The sequence below is a fragment of the Callorhinus ursinus genome, unplaced genomic scaffold (genome assembly GCF_003265705.2).
Source record: "Callorhinus ursinus isolate GAN/ISIS: 27379988/994484 unplaced genomic scaffold, GSC_fseal_2.0 scaffold12, whole genome shotgun sequence".
Taxonomy (NCBI): Eukaryota; Metazoa; Chordata; class Mammalia; order Carnivora; family Otariidae; genus Callorhinus; species Callorhinus ursinus.
In genome coordinates this window covers 45,593,850-45,615,932 of record NW_027397074.1, presented here as the reverse complement: position 1 = coordinate 45,615,932, position 22,083 = coordinate 45,593,850, and the positions used below count along the sequence as shown (strand labels likewise).

Sequence of the window (22,083 nt, the reverse complement as noted above, 5' to 3'; positions counted from 1 at the left end):
GGCGCCTGGGGGGCTCAGTTGTGTCTGCCTTCAGCTCAGGTCATGATCCCAGCGTCCTGGGATCAGTCCCCCCTCGGGCTCCCTGCTTCAGAGGGGAGCCTGCTACTCCCCCTGCTTGTGCTCCCTCTGTCAAAAAAATAAAATCTTAAAAAATAAATAAATAAAAATAGCGATATAGTATCAGAGAAAAAGTACCTTTGAATCTTGATGAAATAGGCCTTTCCAGGAGATCCTGAGTTCTTGAATCTTAAAAATCCTCAAGGAGCAGATAATCCTCAGATGAAGTCTGTGAACTCAAGACCCTCAGATCCAAGTGATAATCTTGGAGCAGACAACTTCCACCCAGCACCACAGAACAAGATGAATTTTCTGATATTCAGTTTTTTTGTTTTGTTTTGTTTTGCTTTGCTTTACTGCCAATCACACTTACTACTGTACTTTGGTGCCCTCTAGCAATCGCCTAATGGTTTCACAGAATGCTTTTACATTCTCTCACTGTTGTACTCTCATTATCCCATCTTCCCTGTGACATAAGAAAAGGCAAAACTCCTGTGTTTTTCCTCTATCCACAGCTACTGTTCTAATGGACTGCCAGATTATTTTCATTCCCCGATCTGAACTCACTGATGAAAAAAATGAACAACTGTTACTTTTTATATACCGCAGATCCTTTCTGATATTTTAATTTTTCTCGTACTTATTAACCCCAACCTCCAGCCTTTTAAAAACAGGAATCTAATCTCAAGTCAACAAAATACTTTTGCTGAAATTATTATAGTACACACATTATAAGTTCATTAGAAGTGGGAACAAATCCTGGGTCTATCCTTGGGGCAATGGTCAGTGTGTTCTCCTCAGACACTTTCCAGCTTGATTTGGAAGAACTCTTATTTTCATTCAGTGAATCTGCCTGCCTTAGGGGACAAGCAGTTGTCCCTAATGTGATAAATTTTATTTATCTAACATGATAAATTTTATTTACACTCCCAGTATGGTCTACCCTCAATCCTTAAGCCAATCATGTTTCCACCGTTCTTTTCAACCAACATAGCACAATGTTGGATACAGCTAAAGCAGAGCATAGAGGAAAATTTATAGCTTTTATACAAAGTCTTTCAGAAAATAAAGAGGAAGGACCACTTCCGAACTCTTAAAATGAGCCCTTCACTACCGATACCAAAACCAAAGATACTGCAAGAAAACTACAGACCAATATCCCTCATGAATATAGATGCAAACAATTCTTTAAACATTAGCAAATCGAATCCAGAAATATACAGAAGTGTGGTTTTAACATTCAAAAATCAATGAAATTCATTTTATCAGTAGATTTAAAAAAGAAAACCCATATGATCATTTCATTTTTTTTTAAAGATTTTATTTATTTATATGAGAGAGAGAGAGAGAGAGCACATGAGCGGGGGGAGGGGCAGAGGGAGAAGCAGACTCCCCACCGAGCAAGGAGCCTGATGCGGGACTCGATCCTGGGACTCCAGGATCATGACCTGAGCTGAAGGCAGTCGCTTAACCAACTGAGCCACCCACCATATGATCATTTCAATAGATAAAAAGCATTTTACAAAATTCAATATACATTTGTGATAAATCCTCTTGGGAAATAGGAACAGAAGACAACTTCCTCATTATTATAAAGGGTATCTACAAAAACCCCACAGCTAACATAAACTTAAGAGTGAAAGACTGAATACTTTTCCTTTCAAGTTCAAGAACAAGCAAGGTTTTCAGCTTTTAGGGCTTCCACTCAAATCCTACTGGAGACCCCGGCCAATGTAATAAGAGAAAAGCAAAGAAGGGAAGAGGAAGGGAAAGAAGAGCAAACAATAAAAACAAACAAACAAAAACCCCAGGAAGTAAATAAAAGACACACAGGTTACAAAGGAAGAAATAAGTATTTTCTATTTTTGGACAGTAGGATTGTATATACAGAAAACTACAAAGAATCCACAAAAAAGCTACTACAGTGAGTTTAAGATCACAGCATACAAAGTCAATGTACAAAAATAAACTGTTTTTACATAATAGCAGTAAACTGGAAATTAAAACTTTCTAAGAACCGTATCATTTTTAGTTAACACTAAAAAACATGAAATACTTAGGTATAAATCTATCAAATTATATGCAAGATCTGTATGCTGAAAACTATAAATTACTGAAGACATCTTAATAAACTGAACTAAACAGATACTGTGTTCAGTTGTTAGAAGAGTCAATACTATTAAAGACTGTAACAACTGATAATGCAATCCCAATGAAAATAGCAGTCAAGAGTTTTTGTGTAATTGACAGGCTGATTCTAAAATTTATATAAAATAGCAAAGGAACTAGAAAAACTAAAATTTTTTTGTCGGGGGTAGAAGTTTGGAGGCCTTGCACTATCCAACCTCAGGACTTACTATTAGCAGTAATCAGCACAGTGTTAGTGAAGGGCAGAAACAGAGAGAATAGACAATCCAGAAACAAACCCACCCATGTATGGATAATGGATTTTTGACAAAGTATAAAGATAATTGGAGAAATAATAGTCTTTATAACCGAGCAGTGCTAGAATAATTGGACATACATAGGCAAAAAAAAGAAAAAAAGGACCTCAACCCATACTTGGCACATTAAAAATTAACTGGAGATGGAGCATAGACTAAATGTAACACCTAAATTTTCTACAACATTGGTCAGCAAACTAAGGCTCCTGGGCCAAATCTGACCTGTTACCTGTTGTTGTAACTAAAGTTTTACTGGAACACCCATTCATGTATGCATTGTTCATGGCTGCTTTCATGCTACAACACAGACTCTATGGCCTCCAAAGCCTAAAATAATTACTATCTAGCTCTTTACAGGAAAAGTTTGCTCACATCTGTTCTAGAAGAGATAGAAGAAAATCTTTATTACTCTGAGTTAGCCAAAGATTTCTTAAGATTCAACACCAAAAGCATGATCTGTAAAAGAAAAAAAAATGGACTGCCATCAAAATATAAAATTTCCGCTCTTTGAAAGATGTTTACAAAATAAAAAGATAAGCCACAGACCAGAAGAAAATATTTGCAAATCAAGTTTTTGATAAATGATTTGTATTTAGAATATAAAAAGAATTCTAAAGACTCAATAACTAAAAAAACAAAACCCCAGTTTAAAAAAAAATATGTATGAGTTTAATCCTTTGCTTTTAAAGAAGATACAGACAACAAATAAGAATGTGAAAAAATAATTCAACATCATTTGTTATTAGGGAAATGGAAATAAAAAACAATGAGATAAACCATACACCCAGTGTAACAAAAATAAACAAAAAAAGCAAAGTAAAACCATCACCACCACCACCACCACCACCACCACCACCCACCCCCACCAATACTGAGTTCCAGTGAGGCCGTGAACCCCCTGGAATTCCTGTACATTGTGGTGGGAATGCAAAATGGTACTACCGCTTCAAAAAACTGTTTGGCAAATTTATCATATAGTTATCATACAACCCAGCAATCCCACTTCTAGAAAGGCACCCAAGAGAAATGAAATCTGTTCACACACAAAAACCTTTAGGTGAATGTTAACAGCAGCTTTATTTGTCATCAGTAAAAATTGGAAACAACCCAAATCTCCTTCAACTTGTAAATGATGAACAAAACATGGTACATTCACAATGGATTACTATTCAGCAATTAAAAGGACCAAACTACTGATACATACAACAACATGATGAATCTCAAGTGATTTTTTATTTTTTTAAAGATTTTATTTCTTTGACAGAGAAAGACATAGCGAGAGCAGGAACACAAGCAGGGGGAGTGGGAGAGGGAGAAGCAGGCTACCCGCTGAGCAGGGAGACCAATGTAGGGCTCCATCCCAGGACCCAGGGATCATGACCTGAGCCAAAGGCAGATGCTTAACGACTGAGCCACCCAGGCGCCCTCAAGTGATTTAGCTAAGTGAAAGAAGCAGGCTCAAAATCTACATACCATATGCGATTTCATTTACAGGCTATTCTCTAAAACAGAACTACAGGGAAGAAAACAGAGCAGTAGTTGCTGGAGGCTTGAGCTGGGGGAGGTAGGGGAGCATAGGGAACATTCTGTGGGTAATGAACTGATTTCTATCTTGTGTTGATGGGTATGTGAGCACACACATTTATCAAAATTCATACAACAGCACACTAAAAAGGGTGAATTTTACTTTATGTAAATTATCTCAGTAAACTTTAAAAAATGACAATTATAGTAACCAGTCTATGTAATCTCTGATTTCTGTTGATTCTCATTCACATTCAGGTTGTTTGCATAACTTGCAAGAATCTTTGTTTGCTGCATATTAACCTTGAAAAAGCATTAAAGGCTTGGGATGAGCCTTTGTCCAAAGATTGTTGTGCTTCTGTCAAGCTGAGATTCTGAGAATCTTGGCCCATCCAACTATGCGTACTTAAGGAGCTAATCTTCAGGAAAGCAAATCTACACAAAACTCCCAGAGAAACTGCCTTTTCTATTTCTTTTCCTCACCTGCTCCAATAACACCAACACAGCCCTCTTTTACAGATCACAACTCTTGTAGCTTTGTCGTTCCAATGTTCCATTTCCCCACTTGGTCACAGACTTCCCTCCAAAAACTGACCTGGGAGTTTCTATTTTTTCATTTATTTTTTTAATCAACATTTTATTAGCCATCACCAGAAATTGAAGTCCAAAAATGCTTTTATTACTTAAGTAACTGATGTATGATAAAAAAATCAAATCTTACAGAAGAGTACAAGAAAAAAGGAAGCCGCTCCACTACCCCATCCACCCGACTCCAGTCCCCGTCAAGCCTACTCCTTAGAAGTCCTAACGAACTCAATGGTCTGATTTGAGTTCTGATGGTCATAACCTCCATCCCTCCAGTGAATATCCTTATATCTCTGCTTCTTGGTTCATAAACTCCAATGTAAGAAGATAATATTCCTTACACTAGTTTGCCTCCTTGTCACACTTCCCCAGTATGTTAGTCTTATTACTCAGCTTACTGAGAGCCAACTATATGCCAGGTAGTGTTTTAGACCCCATGGATGCAACAGTGAACAAAACTAACGGACTAATCTGACTTTGCAGCACTTACATTCTGGAAGGAGAAAGAGTGACAATAAATAAAGTCTGTCAGGTAGTTGTTCTAGAGCAGGGTAAGGAAAATAGGGAAATTGGGGATGAGGGCAGATCAGTGAGCTTTGCCTTTATAATGCTCTACAAACTCCTGCTAGTATACTTTCACATTTCTGGAGCCAGGAATCCTGATATTTGTATTCATAATTTCAAGTTCAGTTACGTACCACTGGTTTGCTCTGGGGCAAATCACTTAGTCTCCTCAAGTTTCCTCATCTGTGAAGATGAGGATGAAAATCCCTTTTTGATAGGGTTGTTGTAAGGATTAAATGAGATAGTTGTGCTGAGCACAATGGCAGGCGCTCAGAGAAGGCTCCAAATACAAGCTATCACTTTCATTAGAATATCCTAACACAAAACCTTGAACAAGATCAAAAGGCTGATGTGACTGACTTAGGTGTGGTCAATCTATGCCCCCAGCATTAGATGACTGCACAGTTTCATTTTATATTGAATTATATTCCTCTACTAATTTTTAATTTCTAATTTCAGATACAATTTTCTTTCACACATCTCAACAAAAGTTAACACATCAAAAAATTACCACAATGATATACTTTAAAACACTGTCACCGACTTAAAATATTTATTGAGTGGCTACTATGCACCAGAATCAGTTCTAGGTTCTGGGGATATAGCAATGAACAAAACAGAAAAGATCCCTGCTTTCATGGAATCCACACTCCGGTGGGAGAGTAGTAAGCAAATATGATGAGGTCAGACAGTGCTAAGTGCTATGAAGAAAATTAAACAGGGAAGAAGATACAGAGCAATGAGTGTAGTCTTCATTAGACAGAATAATCAGAGAGTATACTTTAATAAGACAGGGTAGGCAGAGACAGCCTATCTGAGGAAGTGACACTTATGCAGAGTTGGAATATTGAGAAAGGGCATAAATATTATGTATAAAAACTGTATCTCACCATTAATTCTTATTCCAGCATTGGTACAATGGGCCTTTAAAAGCTTACGTAGGTGATTTTCCAAAAATAAAGCAAAATCTACCTACTAAGACACTTAATTGTGCCAAACAAAAAGTTCTATGATTTTTAAAAGTTGTGTTATAATAGATGGATTATAAATTTAAATGTACTAAAAAATAAAAAGTACCAGGAGAAAATACAAGCAAATATCTATGTAAACTTAAGATGGGTAAAATCCTTTTAAGCATGCCCACAAAAGAAAAAAACATAAAGGCAAAAATTCATAAATGTGATTATTTTTACGAAAAGGTAAAAACATTGAACAGAAAAAAAGCAAAACAAACCAAAGGAAAGGAACACTATCATAAATAAAACTCAAAGTGAAATAACAAACTGAAAAGCACATTTGTAATGTATATTAAAAAGTAATAGTCTTAACATTTAAAAATATCTTAAACCATTAAGGGGAAAAAAAAACAAAAAGAGGCAATGGTCATAAACAAATAATTTGCAAGGAAATACAAATGGCCAGGACACCAATGAAAAGATGTTCAACTACAGCCAAAATTAAAGAAATGTAATGAAAACTGATTTTGCACTTATCAGAAGAGCAAAGATGGAAAAATAGTGAGAAAATTCAGTTTTGCCCAGAGTTCAGGCAAATTGAACTCCTGTGTCAAGAGAGTAACATAGAAACAGCTTAAATTTTCAACAATAGCACTGTAAATGAAATTATAAATATTTCAACAGTACTATGTTATCAAAATTATAAAATTTGTATTTAATGACACAAATATTTATGATATACTATTGAATGCACAGGCTGAAAGATAATGTTTGGTGTGACACTATGCATGTAAAATTATGTTTATACAGATTGATAAGTATAGTCACCAAATATTAAGCGCGATTATCTATCTACAATGGGACTTGAGGTAATAGTACATTTAGTACTTAACTGTGTAAGTACCTACATATTTATTTTTGGAACTGTCTCAAAGAAGGATTTTTACAAAACTATACACTAACTTGACAGTCAAATACTTAACAGCAACCATCATCATGGTTTCAGTTTTCACCCCGCTATACAAGGGAAGGACAGGAGGGCATTCGTAAAGATACTATAAAGCCAAGATTATGATCAACTCAAATAAGGGAAAAATGCCCAGTTGAGAACTTTCCCATTATTTGTATGACACCATCATTTAGTTTATGCAAAAATGTAAAGCTACCCTAATGTTTTACAAACTGGCATTCCCTAATTTTTAGTTCAAGTGACATGAAAAACTTCCATTTCTAAGCCAAAAACACTTCCCCATTCCAAAACATATTACAAATATATAGTTATCAAGATTATAGTTTGGTACTGGCATAAAGACAGACAAAGATCAATGGAAGAAAACTAAGAGTTGTGAAATAAATCCACACATTTATAGTCAGTTGATTTTCAACAAGGGAGGCAAGATACTTCAATGGGGGAAAGAATAGTCCTTTCAACAAATGGTGCTGGAACTGGACATCCACATGGAAAAGAATGAAGTCGGACCCCACACCTCACATTTTACATAAAAATTAATTCCAAATGGATCAAAGATCTAATGTAAGGGCTAACATTATAAAACTCTTGGAGGAAAACAGGTGTAAATCTTCATAACTTTGGATGAGGCGATGGTTTCTTAGAGACACCTAAAGCACAAGCAGTCAAAGAAAAAAATTTAGATAAATTGGACTTCATCGAGATGAAAACTTTTGTGCTGCAAAGGTCCTTATCAAGAAAAAAAAAAGTGAAAAGACAATGCACAGAACGGGAGAAAATATTTGCAAATCATGTATCTGACAAAAGTCTAGAGTTCAGAACATAGTAAAAAAATTCTTAAGGGGCACCTGGGTGGCTCAGTCAGTTGAGCATCTGACTCTTGGTTTCCGCTCAGGTCATGATCTGAGGGTCATGAGATGGAGCCCCGACGTCAGGCTCTGTGATCGTCAGGCTCTGTGATCGGCAGGGAATCTGCCTCTCTCCCTTTCCCTCTGCCCCTCCCCCTGCTCCCATCCATGTGAGCACACTCGTACTCGCTCTCTGGAATAAAGAAATCTTTAAAAAAATTCTTAAAACTCAATAATAAAAAAATAATTTTAAAGTGGGGAAAGATTTGAACCAACATTTCTCCGAAGATAAGACAAATGGCCAATAAGCACATGAAAAGATGCTGAACATAATTAGTCAGAGAAATGCAAATCAAAGCCACAATGAGATACTACTTCATAGCCACTAGGATAGTTATGTTAAAAAAGATGGACAATACCAAGTGTCAGGTGAGGATGGGGGGAAATTAAAACCTTTACCCACTGGTGGTGGGAATGTAAAATGGTGCAGCCACTTTGGAAAAAGTTTGTCAGTTTCCATGTTAAACACAAAGTCGCCATACATCCCACCCTGCAATTCTAACCCAAGGTAATTGAAGACATTTGTTCACAAGAAGACTTGTGCACAAATAAATGCTCATAGCAATATTATTCAAGATAGCCAAAAAGTGTTAACAACCCAAATGTCCATCAACAAAATCTGATGTATCCATACAGTGGAATAGTATTCAGCCATTTAAAAAAATGAAGTACTGATATGTGGTATAGCATGGATGAACCTTGAGAATATTACACTAAGTGAAAGAAACCAGACACAAAAGGACACGTATCATATGATTCCTTTTTAATGAAATGTCCAGAATAGGCAGATCCAAAGAGAGACAAAGTAGATTAGTGATTCCCAAGAGCAAGGGGAGAAGGGGAGAACTGAGCATGACTACTGATGGGTATGGGGTTTCCTTTTGGAGTGACGTAAATGTTCTAAAACTAGACTGATGACTGCAGAGCCTTGTGAACATTCTAAAAACACTGAATTGTACACTTCAAAATGGCAGATTTTATGGCATGTAAATTAAAAATTTTTTTAAAAGAATGATGGCAAACTTTTTGCCTAGCAATTCTACTTCTAGGTACTTACCCAAGACAAATGAAAAAAAACCTATGTCCACACAAAGACTTGAAGTGGATGTTCATAGCAGTATTATTCATAATAGCCAAAAAGTGGAAACAATCCAAATTTCCATCAACTGATGAATGAAAAAATGTGGTATATCCATATAATAGAAAACTATGCAGCAAAAATAAGTAAAGAATTACAAATGCATGCTAAACATGGGTAAACTCAGAACACTTTAAATGACTGGATTTTATGGTGTGTAAATTATACCCCCACAAAATCTAAACATAATGGGATAAAGATTTCAAGAGACCTTCCACCAAAAGAATGACAGGAATGACAAATGTTAAGATGTTAATATCGGGTGCCTGGGTGGCTCAGTTGGTTAGGCGACTGCCTTCGGCTCAGGTCATGATCCTGGAGTCCTGGGATCGAGTCCCACATCGGGCTTCCGGCTTGGCGGGAAGTCTGCTTCTACCTCTGACCCTCTCCCCTCTCATGCTGTTTCTCTCTCTCTCTCTCAAATAAATAAATAAATAAAATCTTTAAAAAAAAAAGATGTTAATATCATTAATGGTTAGGTAAATTCAAACTAAATCACGAGATACCACTACATACCCATGAGAATGGCCAAAATTCAAAATACTGACAACAGCAAGTATTGGCAATAATGTGGGAAAACCCTCACACAGCACTGGGGAGAATGGAAAATGGTACGGTCACTTTGGAAAACAGGCAGTATCTTAGGAAGTGAAACAAATATTTACCAGAGGATTCAATTATTCCACTCCATGTCTATTTATTCAAGAGACATGAAATCATTATGTATCACTGTTCACAGCCACTTTATTCATAATAGCCCAAACTGGAAAGAGCCCAGTGTCCACCAATAGGGGAGTGGCTAACAAACTGTAGGACAGTCATACAATGGGATACTACTCAGCAATAAAAAAGAACTGATTCAAGCAATAACACCGATGCCGCTCACAGATATGCTGAGCAAAACAAGCCTTACACAAATAAAGGACATACTGAATGTTTTCAGCTAATCTACAGTGACACAAGCAGATCAATGGCTGCCTAGGGGTGGATGGTGGATGGGTGGGAACGGGATGTAAAGGGGCTTCGGGTACCTTTTGAGGGGTGACGGAAGTGTTCTCCATCTCGATTGTGGTGATAGCTGCACAGGTGTATCTATGTATCCAAACTCACCAGACTGTACACTTACATGTTTTTGTTGTGTGTAAATTATAACTTACTGGAGCTGCTTTTAAAAAAAAGCTGTTAAGAAAAAAGTCTGATTAGAAATATATCACCATTTTGATTGAGGAACCAGGCCTCTGAAAAATGGAAATGAGCTAACAAATCTGTCTGTCTGCCTCTCCTGCAATCCTAGTGTTTGCAGAACTTTCATCTGTTTTCACCTGTTTGAGCAGCACTGACACCATACCAAGGCTGGCACGAGCATGCAACTGTTAACAGAGGCACAGTCACATAAAGTGTTTTCCAATGACTTTAGTAATCTTACGCCTTGACAGATCTGACACAAATGCTTATTCAAGAGCTAGGTTTCACACACCATGTTATTTATATATTTGCTATGCTATGCCTCATCACCAGCCTTTGCTAAAAATACTGAAATCATAAGCAACCTAAGGGCAGAAACTTTTTCCACATCGGCGTCCATGTGGTGTCTCACAGTATTGTACTTCTATCCAATGTTCAATAAATATGTGCTAAATGAATGAACCCACACTTCAGTTCACCCTGTTCCAGTTCAAGTAACTCCCACACATTCTTCTTCAGGCTGAGAAGACTTCAAGATTACCAACAGAGCTCCGAGAATGAAAATCACACAACAGCTACTCACATACTCAGTTACCTCTAGTGGCTTTCTGGTGATTGCTGTAGGTGTAACAGAATGCTATTTCTGAACTAGTAACTGCCGCATTTCTCAGGCCTTTCGTTGCTGGTGCTTATGGCTACTCACTCAGTGACTCACAGGCAGCTGCTACTTCAGGAAGGACAGACAAGAATCAAAAGTAAGACATCATTGCTCAACTTTGATGTCAAAGTTTTTTTTTTAAAGCCAAAGGAAGAAACATGTACCTGGAAGCTAAAAGGCTTCTGATTTATCAGAGCCAAGTTCTGGAGGCAGAAAGGGCTTTTAGCAATCTACAAACTTTGGTGTGCAAAATGGAGAAAAAAAAAATTCAAGGACCCCAGCCTGGCTGACACAGGCAGTTTATTCTATGAACCACAGAGTTGGAAGAACAGGTAATGATATAGGAAAGGTTTTCGCAGTCAAAAAGAGCCGTTAAGTTTGAGGAAAGAGACCTGGAGGGGATGTAGCAAGATGTTAGCGGTAAAGGTCTATGACATGCTTGGCGCGCCCCCCCACCCCAGCCAAGGGCTGACACTCCATTTGGGGTGTGAGAAAACCCCAGATCAAGTTGTAGACTGGCTGTGTACACACCACACACACCACAACAATTAACTCAGAATCTCTGGTGTGGGGTAAAGGGCTTAACAGTTTTTAAAAAACTGTCTTCCCTTCCTACCTCCCAAGTTGATCTAATCTTCAGTCAAGTTTTAAGGATTACTGACTTGCAGGGATCCCAAAGTTGGAGAGTGCAATATACCTGTTTTCCCATGGTGTAGCCATCCTTGTGGACAAACTCGCTGGCAATTCTACCCCTGACTCCTTTTAACAGGGAACAGGGTGCTTGAGCACAGAACTCCCACACAAACCAGGGAGCAGCTTACTGAAGACAGCTCAGACTTCACCACTGGTGACTCTCAACGCTGGATTTGGAAGAGTCTCGGTTTTGTGAATGAGGGTCTGGTGGACAAGTTTTAGCAGTCTAAGCACGGATGTGGTACAAAGTTAACTACTGCTAGAAGGCCTGAAACTCCCGCAACTGTCCCCACAGGGCTCTACACAGGGGACAACTCAGACTAGAGCTATTCATCAGCACTGCTTACAACTCCTGTTGGTCACCACAAACAAACCAACTCCTAACTGTAACACTGACTCAGTTATTCAGAGCTTGTGCATCTTTACCAAAACGCTGTAGTCGTAACAAAAGCCAGTGACATTTGTGAAAGCAAATAAAGAGGATTCCTTAAATCAACCTTTTCAAGGTATTTCCAGTCTCACTGAAAAAATTAGGAACTCTGACTCAGTTTAGTAACAAAAGAGGATTAGCTCTGCTCATGCATAGTACCTAATTAACTTTCAGAGACCAAGTTTGAATTATAAGACCTTCAAAAATATTTAGGTGAGGATAGATTAGAGTGGAAAACCAACCTCCCAGAGTCATCTAGACCCATCAGCCCCTGGTCACATTGGCTCTTGAGCACTTAAAATGTGGCTATTTCCAAATACAGATGTGCTATAATATACATCAGATTTCAAAAATTGAAAAAACATCTAAAAATATCTCACTGACAATTTTTATACCAATTACATGCTAAAATGACAATAATTTGGATATTTAAAGACCTAGGAAGGCCTTTAGCCTTTGCAATGTTTGAACTCCAACAGTGGATGAACTGTATACTGTTTGACTCCCTTGATGGATATCCTCTATTTGGATAACAAATATCCTTAACATTTACAGATTTAATAACACTTTTAATTTATAAATGAGCTACTTTAAAAGGTTCAGGACATCCAGTTATTTGATATTTTTCTGAAATATAAATCTGCATTGCTAACAGTACACAGTTTGTTTTCAGTTACCCAGCTACTAAATTATCAAGCCAATCAGAAAGAATTTAAGTCTTACACTGACTTTGTTGGGGAGTTAGTTTTTGGTCAGGTACTTTTTAACGCTCATAAAATAATGAACACTGAATTCATAAGTTCATGGAAAAGAACCAGACGAGTAAGGCACTATATGGCAGAATTTAACAACGGTCTTATAATTACGGCATCATTAAGGTGTTGCAGAAAAAGCACTTTCACTTTATTTTACATGAGAAGTCAAATCTTAAATCATGCAATTATATTTTTGAATATAAGGGTTTTTTGTTTTTTTTTTCACATTTTAGGACAATTCCCTCTAAGGTGTTAAGTTTCTATTATTCTAACAGGCCTTGCTTTGTAGGAATTCCTGGTCTAGGAAGTTCCAAGTTACCTACTGGTGCATCTTCGAACCAATTCAGAGAAACCTGTCAAAGTCTGGTGTCCTCACAGATATGCCGTATTAGATTAGGGAATCTCTGAGGAGAACGGACTACCTGACCTAATATAATACAAGGATATCCCAGGGTTTCTGCTGCTTCTCCAGGAACTAAATATAAGCTTATCAGTCCTCTTTTTCTGTCCTTCACTAAACAAAGATAGTCATGAAGCACTCACTGGCAACGTACAGCCTTCCAGAAACTAGTAAACCTCTTCTGGTCCCCCTCTTGCTCAGCCTAACTCACCTATCCCAAAGTAGCACCCACCTTTCCTGTATACCAACTTCTACAAATACTCGACTTCCAATAATACCTTCCTTCTGGTGTGAGTGGCCAAGAAGACAAGCATAACTCAAAGGGTCTGGGACAAAAGGACCAGAGAGAAAACCTCATATTCCAGAATGCATCTTAGCATTTCACCACGCAAACCTGAGAAAACATGGCCCTATTCCAACAGGCATCTGAAGTTAAGGGGGGAATGCGAGGGTGGGGTTTTGGGAGGGGTTTTGGGAGAGGTCCAACTCAACAAACCTAGATGTCATTGTACTGGTGCAGTGTACCCCACTTATCAAGCGCTTACTGACTCTAATAGTGTTGGCAACGTTTGTGGCTAGACAACTCCTGAACCTTTACAGCACCACCACCCCCCCGCCCCGCCGCCACCACGTATATTGTTCTGCCTTCTCACAACCTGCCAACTATTCCTGTCTGGCTTCTTTCTCAAGGCTCTGCCTCCCATTTCAGATCCAGTTTATGTTAGAGTTGGTGTTCTTTATCTCAGGCTCTCCAGGAATATTTGACATAATCAGCTTTCCCCAAGTGGAGATATTCTGTCCTTAAGACTCACCCCACCCCTTCACGATGTGGAGAAAGTACAGATGGAGTTGTCCTGGTCTGGTCTCTCATCCCCCACATGTAAATGATTACCAAGATGAGTCCACTTTCCTCTCTAAATTTTCAAGTTCTTCATCCTTCCTTTCCCTATAGTCATTCCTTTAGTTTTGCCTCTATTTTGCCCGAACTGCTAACCATTTTCTAACAAGGTCTCTCTGCCTCTAGTTTCATTCTTCTCTAATCTGATGAGTAAATCTGTCTTTTTCCTGCTTAAGATCCTCCAATTGTGGGGCGCCTGGGTGGCTCAGTCATTAAGCATCTGCCTTCGGCTCAGATCATGATCCCAGGGTCCTGGGATTGAGCCCCACATTGGGCTCCCTGTTTGTGGGAAGCCTGCTTCTCCCTCTCCCACTCCCCCTGCTTGTGTTCCCTCTCTCACTGTGTCTCTGTCAAATAAATAAAACCTTAAAAAAAAAAAAAAGGTCCTCCAATTTTAGTTTGGCACATATATCCCTTCGTGCTCTGATATCTGCTTGCCTCTCTAGACAGAGCAACTCTCCTAGAATGTCCTGCTTGTATGTGCTATGCTCTCTGCCTTAGGAATACCCTTCCCAAACCTCCCACTGCACATGTCCTTTTATCCATATCCCCTGGAGTTATGTATGACCTATTTGTTCTTAAAAACTTTGTTTCATCATTCCCTTGCCTAATCCAGTGACCTTCCTCACTACCCCTACTATACCTTGTGTACATGTCCATAACAGCAATTATTACTCTTTATTATATGCTTGCTTACTTATTTGCTTCCCCCAGTAAAGATTAAGGTCTTAGAGATTAGCTAGCTTAGATTTCTGTTATTTTTGGTCCCTAACAGTCCACGGAACCAAGTATGCTTAATACAGAATTGCTGGGACAGTAAACCTCTAGATTTTAGCAAGAAGGAAGAACAGAATCCACTATAGCTTCTATTATATACGTAGGTTTCTTAAATGCATCAGCTAAAGTCTAAGACATTACTCTGCTACCTCATGACTGGAGAGAATAACAAAAATTATTCATAGATGGGCACAGATATTTTTATTGTCTATAATTACCCCTAATATTATTGTTTACTGTGTGTCTGGTGCATACATGTACCTTCCCCATTGAGCCTCACAACCTTGAGGTAGGTAGTAGTTTCTTCACCTCTTTTTATAGGTTTATAGGCAGAGGCAAGGCACAGAGAAGTTAAGCATCTCGCCCAATGTCAAAGAGATAGCAAAACCAGGCAGTCTGGCTCCAGAACTGTGTTCTTAACCACTCTGCTACAAAGCTCAATAGCTCTTACATCATGAAAACTGCACTTCAAAAGATTACTCCTCTTTTTAAAACATAAATGTAATATTACCAAATACAATCTAAATTTTAAAAGTTATGATTACACAGACAGACCATCCTCCCCAAAACTTAATAGCTCTACTACAATCATATTTCAATTAAAAAATTTACAAATAGGTTTCACATTAGAAATTTCAAAGTACATTTTTACTTCTGGTTATGGTAATGAAGACCTCTTTGTTCATTACCACCATAGTTGTTTCTCAAGCTATTTTAGACGTTTAACTTAATGGGTGTACAAAAACAGATAAAGAAACTGTGACATCAGTTAATTCATGGTAACCTTTCAGCAATCAGATAATTCTGTTTTATTGTAATATACTGCCAACTTCTAGACATTACAGCAGATATGACAAATTTCCTCGAAAACATTCTATTTTCTATTTCTAAATAACAGGATAATTTGGCAAGATCATTTGGAAGTTTTATTTATTAAGATAGCAGTAATGAATTGTTCCATTTTAGTTTAGAACATACTAATACAAGTTGTTCCTAATACACTTTCTATATTTCTTGTGATGGATGCTTCTGATCTTATTTAACAGGAAAGTACTTTCTAATAGAGGAAAGTAAGAGGTATTACAGAACAGTCATTGTTGAAACTATGAACAAAGCAATGAATATTATTACTGTGATTTTCTAAGAAACTGATACTCAGTCATTGCAAAGAAATAAAATGTAATGGATTTCTGTAATAAAGATCAATACCATCATCAAATTCCAAAATCTCTCTTAATCTCCCCACAGGGTCTGTTAACTGTATCATATGCACACAGGTGTCAAAAATGCTACTGACTAAAATGTAACCTTTTCAAAACGCTAGCACCAGGTTCACTGGAAAGAGGGCAGAGGTGAACTGTAAGTTTATAAACATTAAACCATTGGTACCTATCAATCTCAGCGTATCAAATCAAAAAGGCAGGCATGAAAATTTATAATAGGAGAAATCAGTCACATATTCTAAGATGTGGGGTCCTGACAGGTGCCTCACAGTCCAGGGCAGAGCTAAGAAGCACAATGTTGGTTGACAGATACTACAGTATCACCTTAAAATTTTTCCTTTATTTCTGGGATATGAGTTTATGCCATATTGCTCTTTGCTTCTCTATAAACAAGCAACCAACAATTTATCTTATTATTAGCCACTGGTCTAAAATTAATGATGGCTTAAGTATCTGAATACATACCAACTCCCCTAAGTATAGTAATGTTTCAGCTAAAACTTAACATTAATATATCTGGTTTTCTTCCACGCTTTTAGTTCTTTCCAGAGAATCAGCTTAACTTCAAAGACCAGGTACTTCCCATTCAATTCAGGAATTCTGTGATTTAAAAAGAACATTCAGCTTCCTAACTTAAACACAGCACTCACAGAATACGGCACTCAAAGTACTGCCTGGGTAAGTTATTAACAGAAGTTTTACCCATTCAGCTGTTCCCCAGTAAGAATCACTAGTAGGAGTATACCAAGTAGCAACTTCCTCTAAAGAAAACCAAGGAGCAATCTGGTTTCAGAATGAAAAGATCTGGATAGAGAAGAAAAGTAGACAATAAAACAGATAATTTAACTACTGTTATTCACAATATAGCAAAGAAAAAATCAGAAGTTACACACTTCAAAAAAGGGGTTGCAGGGTGATAGGCCAAAGACAAAATACTGGCATGCTGGAATTTTTTTTCTTTTTTAAACTTAGTATCTGTACAGGAACAAGGGACACTTCACATTTAACACATTGTCAATATGTACTGAGTTCACCTCAAGATAGATCCAACTGCAAGAAAATGGCCCCAATGAACCAGAAGATTTCCTGCAACTAACGAACTGTACTCACAATTAATAAGCAACATTTGCCTCTGTGCAGTTTACAAAGTTCTCAATAATCTGATTTATATGTAAACTTGCTCTGTGGAAAAATAAGATGGTTTGGATATTATTGATGCATAATATGGATTATCAATCAGATACGAAATTCAATTATTCTTGAATTTTTAGAAAAAGTTTCATGCTTTGTTCGAACATAGTAGCTCATTGTCAGGAAATTTCCTTTCTTCAACTCTCCAAGTTAGTATACAAAATTAGGTAATATTTACATTTAATTTATTGTTTTTTTTCATTTAAAGAAATATCTCTTAGTCTTGCTATATAGGAAGTTAATTTAAACGACTGCTCTTAAACTTCATTATACCCAAACTTAGAAAGTAAAATAAGCTTTGAAAAGGAATATGCCATTTTCATGAATACATTTTTAACCTGAAATCTTTTCAAAATACATATTGCAAATATGCTGACAGTGCCACACCCTCAGACATTTGGGGCTACATTCTAATACAGTGTTTAGTGGGTGAGAACTGAAATAACAGTATAACATTTAAAAGAAGTATAAGACTTGCACTAAGAAACCAAAACCCATATAGCATGCAAGTTAACATGGCCTTTTAAATGTTGTTCCGCTATCACAAAAAAAAAATCGTTATAGAAACCATTATTTATATTTCAATCACAAACACTGCTCTTAAAATACAATCTATATCAGATTTATAACCAGATCTGAAAAACAGAGATTAAGATGAGGCTTAGTCTAATTTCTCTGGCAAAAAGTCAAAAAGTAAGATAGAATAATCTTACTATCTCTTATACATTCTGGCAACAACAACAAAACCCAAAGAGCCAGATCAAAGTAAAACGAGGAGTCAAAATTGGCAATAAACCCATTATGAAGAGTGGCACTAAAGTGAAATTTCAGAACATATTGCTTTCTAAATATGTAAGTGCGATCTTACTGGAAAACATGTTATTTACAAAGATTCTAGAAAGCTACCACCAACTTGGTGTCTAGGTTTTTGATCTTTATTTTGCCTCCATAATATTCATTTGTCAGTAGTTTCAAGCTATGTACTTAAATATACCTAATGTGATTTTATATCCTACTTACACTATTCTGTGTCCACGTACAGATTTACAAATATTGTAAGCCACATTATGTAGAATATTATAATATTTTCCAGAGTAGCAACTTTGACTTTGAATAAAAACCAGAGTATCTGGGCTATAAAAACATTTTCTTTTCAATTTCTAAATTCTTTTAAGGAATCACTGATGGAGACTGAACTTAAAGTAAAAAAGTGCTAACCTCTGTCAATTTTAACAAAAAAGGGATTGCTATAAACAGATTTTAAGTAAATACTGTTCTAGACAAATATAATAATCAAATAGCACTCGACACAAATAAACACTGAACTTTCTTCTACAGCACAGGGCTCCCACTGTAGCAGCTGCCGCACAGGACCCTATGAGAATCAGAGGCTGAGCGAGAGACCGAGAATACGGTACAAACAAGGAAAAGAACATAAGCTTAGGAAATTAAAAAGTCCATGAGTAAATCGTATCTGAAAATCAACTTCCAGGAGAATATTAATAGGTAATTACTATAGCCAGAGTTAATCTCTGCCTTCAAGAACGGAAGACAACAAAACAATTCTCACCATAACAATATACCAGTAGTAGAAAAAAATGAATCATTCACAGAATATTCTATGAGGCTTCTCCGGGGGGGGGGGGGTATGTGTCTATGTGTTAAAGCTTACAAAATTAAAAATGTGAAACAAAATGGATTCCTATTAAGATTTCATGATAACAGAAAAAAATTTAAGGAAAGAATATTTTCCTTGAGGGAAGAGTATTTCCCATAACTGGTTTAAAAAGCACCTATGAAATCATGCTGTCCGTGGTCACAACTGAGGTTTTGGATGCTTTTGTCAACTGCAGCATAACTAAAGGCATTTCACAGCATAACTTTAGGGAAAATGTTATCTGGTCTAGAATCACACAAAAAGCAATGAAAATTCTTTTAATTGCTTCTAAAACACCAATTTTTCTGGGTAGCAGCATTTGCTCCTGTACATGCCCTTTCAAAAAATATGAAACAGAAGCAGAAATACGGGAAAAATTTGAGAATAAGAGTAGCAGCATTAAACAGAAAAGCAAATACTTAAATACAGTTTAAAATAAGGAAACAGTACTGTGCAACTTTCAATTATACCAAGTAAAGTGCACTGCTTAAATGTTCACTGATAACATTTTCCCTGTATGATGAAAACATGAAATCTACTTATTGGTATCTTTTTATATTAAAAAAAAAAAAGACATTCACTATTGTAGCCCTGATTGCTCTCTTCCAGTATTTTTTAACCATTCAAATGTATTTTGTGGGAATATTTATTCACATAATTTTGCTTAATACATTTCCTTCTACACAAGACTGAATTTAAAAGTCTCTATAACATTTTCAATTACAGTAATAACACATTAATAAATTATAAATTAACAAAATCTTCATATTTGCTTTAAAAAATCATTTTTCAAACACTAACCTCCAGATTATCTGGAAAATTAAAGATGCAAATTGCTATAAATCTGGCATCCCGATTAAATTGATTTTTAAAAGTATATAAAATGTCCCTCAAATTATTCCAAGTTCCATGCAAGAAAATTTTATTTTACCCTTTTCATAAGTTACTAAGTTTACAACCTGCTAAACATTCTACCCAAATGTGGGAAAACTTTCTGGAGATGCAAAGCACAATAAAATAATTACATGAAAAGAACAAATAAAAATACCCGTTAAAACAAAGTTATTATAGCTGGCAGCACTTAAAATTCGTAATTTGTATTTTTTTTTTTAAAAGTTGCATAGCTGCAAGATGATTCATTACTGATTACTGAGCAGTTTTACTTAAGAGGAAATAATACATTTAATAAATCGCAATTCGATTTAGTTCATCAAAATGTAATTATGTAACTTGATTTACTCTTTGGACTGCATTCTGGTACTGTTACACTTTTCATTTCAAATATTAACATACTTTAGCTCTCCTATGTATAAGTCTATTTTCCACTCTTGGGGGAAAAAAATAGAAGAACTTGAGATCATGGTCTACATTCAGACAATGTTTTACTGCTTGATTACATTTCTTGGTTTCACATTTAAGACTTTAATTTATAAGAAGTACATTATGTGGTTTTCAGTTTTAGATGAATGCAGAAACATCGTGTTGGGGAAAATAAAGTGACCCCCAACCAAAAAACAAGTCAAAACACAACTAGTTGCGCGGCTCTACAGAACTTAATAAAATCAACTTCTAAATCAGTTAACTTTGGCGTCTGAATACAAAATGTTTATCAGTGTTACCTATGTAGATGACTATTAAGGGATGTGCAGCATTTTCAAAATCCCTGTGTGTCCTTTATATGCATGTTTGGTACACTGAGTTCTGTGGCAACTGTCCTCTCTTCAGCAGGGTTATTCCCCTGTATGATTGTCCATCTCTGCATTACCAAGGCTCACAGAACTCAGATTTCTGGCTGAATATGCCTGCAGTTTTGTTTTTCTTTTTCCAGAGACAGATCCTCATATCCTCTCAGTTTTTCAAGCATCTTGGAAAGACAAGAAAACCTGTGTAGAAGCAGATGCATAAGGTTTAAGCAGTGGTCCATAATACTAATACAAATCAAAATACAACACCCATTTCCCAGGAACACTGCTTTACATTGCTATGCATTTTCATATACTTACTATTCTAAAAACTCCTAAAATTAGTATTCTGCAAAAGAACACATGAAGGACAGAAGGACCAATTAAAGCTTAAAACAGTCACAAAAATTAGCCACCACGTAAGTCATTCTCCCTCCACAATAAAGACCACACCGAAGTACAGAAAACACACAACACATAACACCTACACACCTATTAACCTTCCCCTAAATAACTAATAACCTCCAATAAAAATAGTAAACAATTTCCTAACTAATCAAAACCTTAGTTTGTTATGTATATCTATTTTGGGCTGTCCATTAAATTCTTAGGCTGAAGAACATCAGAAATGCTGTATGTCTGCTATATGTTGTTTTTTTGTTTGTTTGTTTTAAAGTTTTAACAGCCGGGACGCCTGGGTGGCTCAGTTGGTTATGCATCTGCCTTAGGCTCAGATCATGATCCCAGGATCCTGGGATCAAGTCCCACCATCGGGCTCAGGGAGCCTGCTTCTCCCTCTGCCTGCCGCTTCCCCTGCTTGTGCGCTCTCTGACAAATAAATAAAATCTTTAAAAATAAATAAATAAATGTTTTAACAATAAATTCTCTTCAAACCCACACGTTTAATCTAAGACAGCAAAAGGGATGGGAGGAATTTATCATTTGACAAATAAGAACAGTCAGCACAGAAGCAAAAATTTGAGTTAAGATATTCCATGTCTGTACATTTGTAAAAATGACTCTTTAAGACCCATAGAGACAAATTCCATTGATTTTTTAAGATTTTATTTATTTAAGAGAATGAGAGAGAGCATGAGAGCGGGGAGGGTCAGAGGGAGAAGCAGACTCCCCGCCGAACAGGGAGCCCGATGTGGGACTCAATCCCGAGACTCCAGGATCATGATGTGAGCCGAAGGCAGTCGCTTAACCAACTGAGCCACCCAGGCACCCCAGATTTTAATTTTTTAAAAGATTTTATTTATTTATTTATTTATTTGAGAGAGAGAGAGAAACAGCATGAGAGGGGAGAGGGTCAGAGGGAGAAGCCGGCTTTCCGCTGAGCCGGGAGCCTGATGTGGAACTCGATCCCAGGATTCTGGGATCATGAC

The 22,083-nt window shown here is 36.8% G+C and overlaps 1 protein-coding gene across 2 annotated transcripts in view; it reads right to left on the bottom strand.

Annotated features, from left to right (window-relative positions):
- Positions 1-3,559: 3,559 nt before the first annotated feature.
- The window catches only part of ZNRF2 (zinc and ring finger 2), a 111,839-nt gene continuing 93,315 nt past the window's right edge, over positions 3,560-22,083 (bottom strand). For both annotated transcript variants that reach the window (XM_025873093.2, XM_073899018.1), the window contains one exon: positions 3,560-20,896. Coding sequence is in view for 1 of the 2 variants with exons in the window: in XM_073899018.1 (XP_073755119.1) it covers positions 20,794-20,896 (103 nt within the window). In the remaining variant the exon portion in view is untranslated. The remainder of the gene's footprint in view (positions 20,897-22,083) is intronic.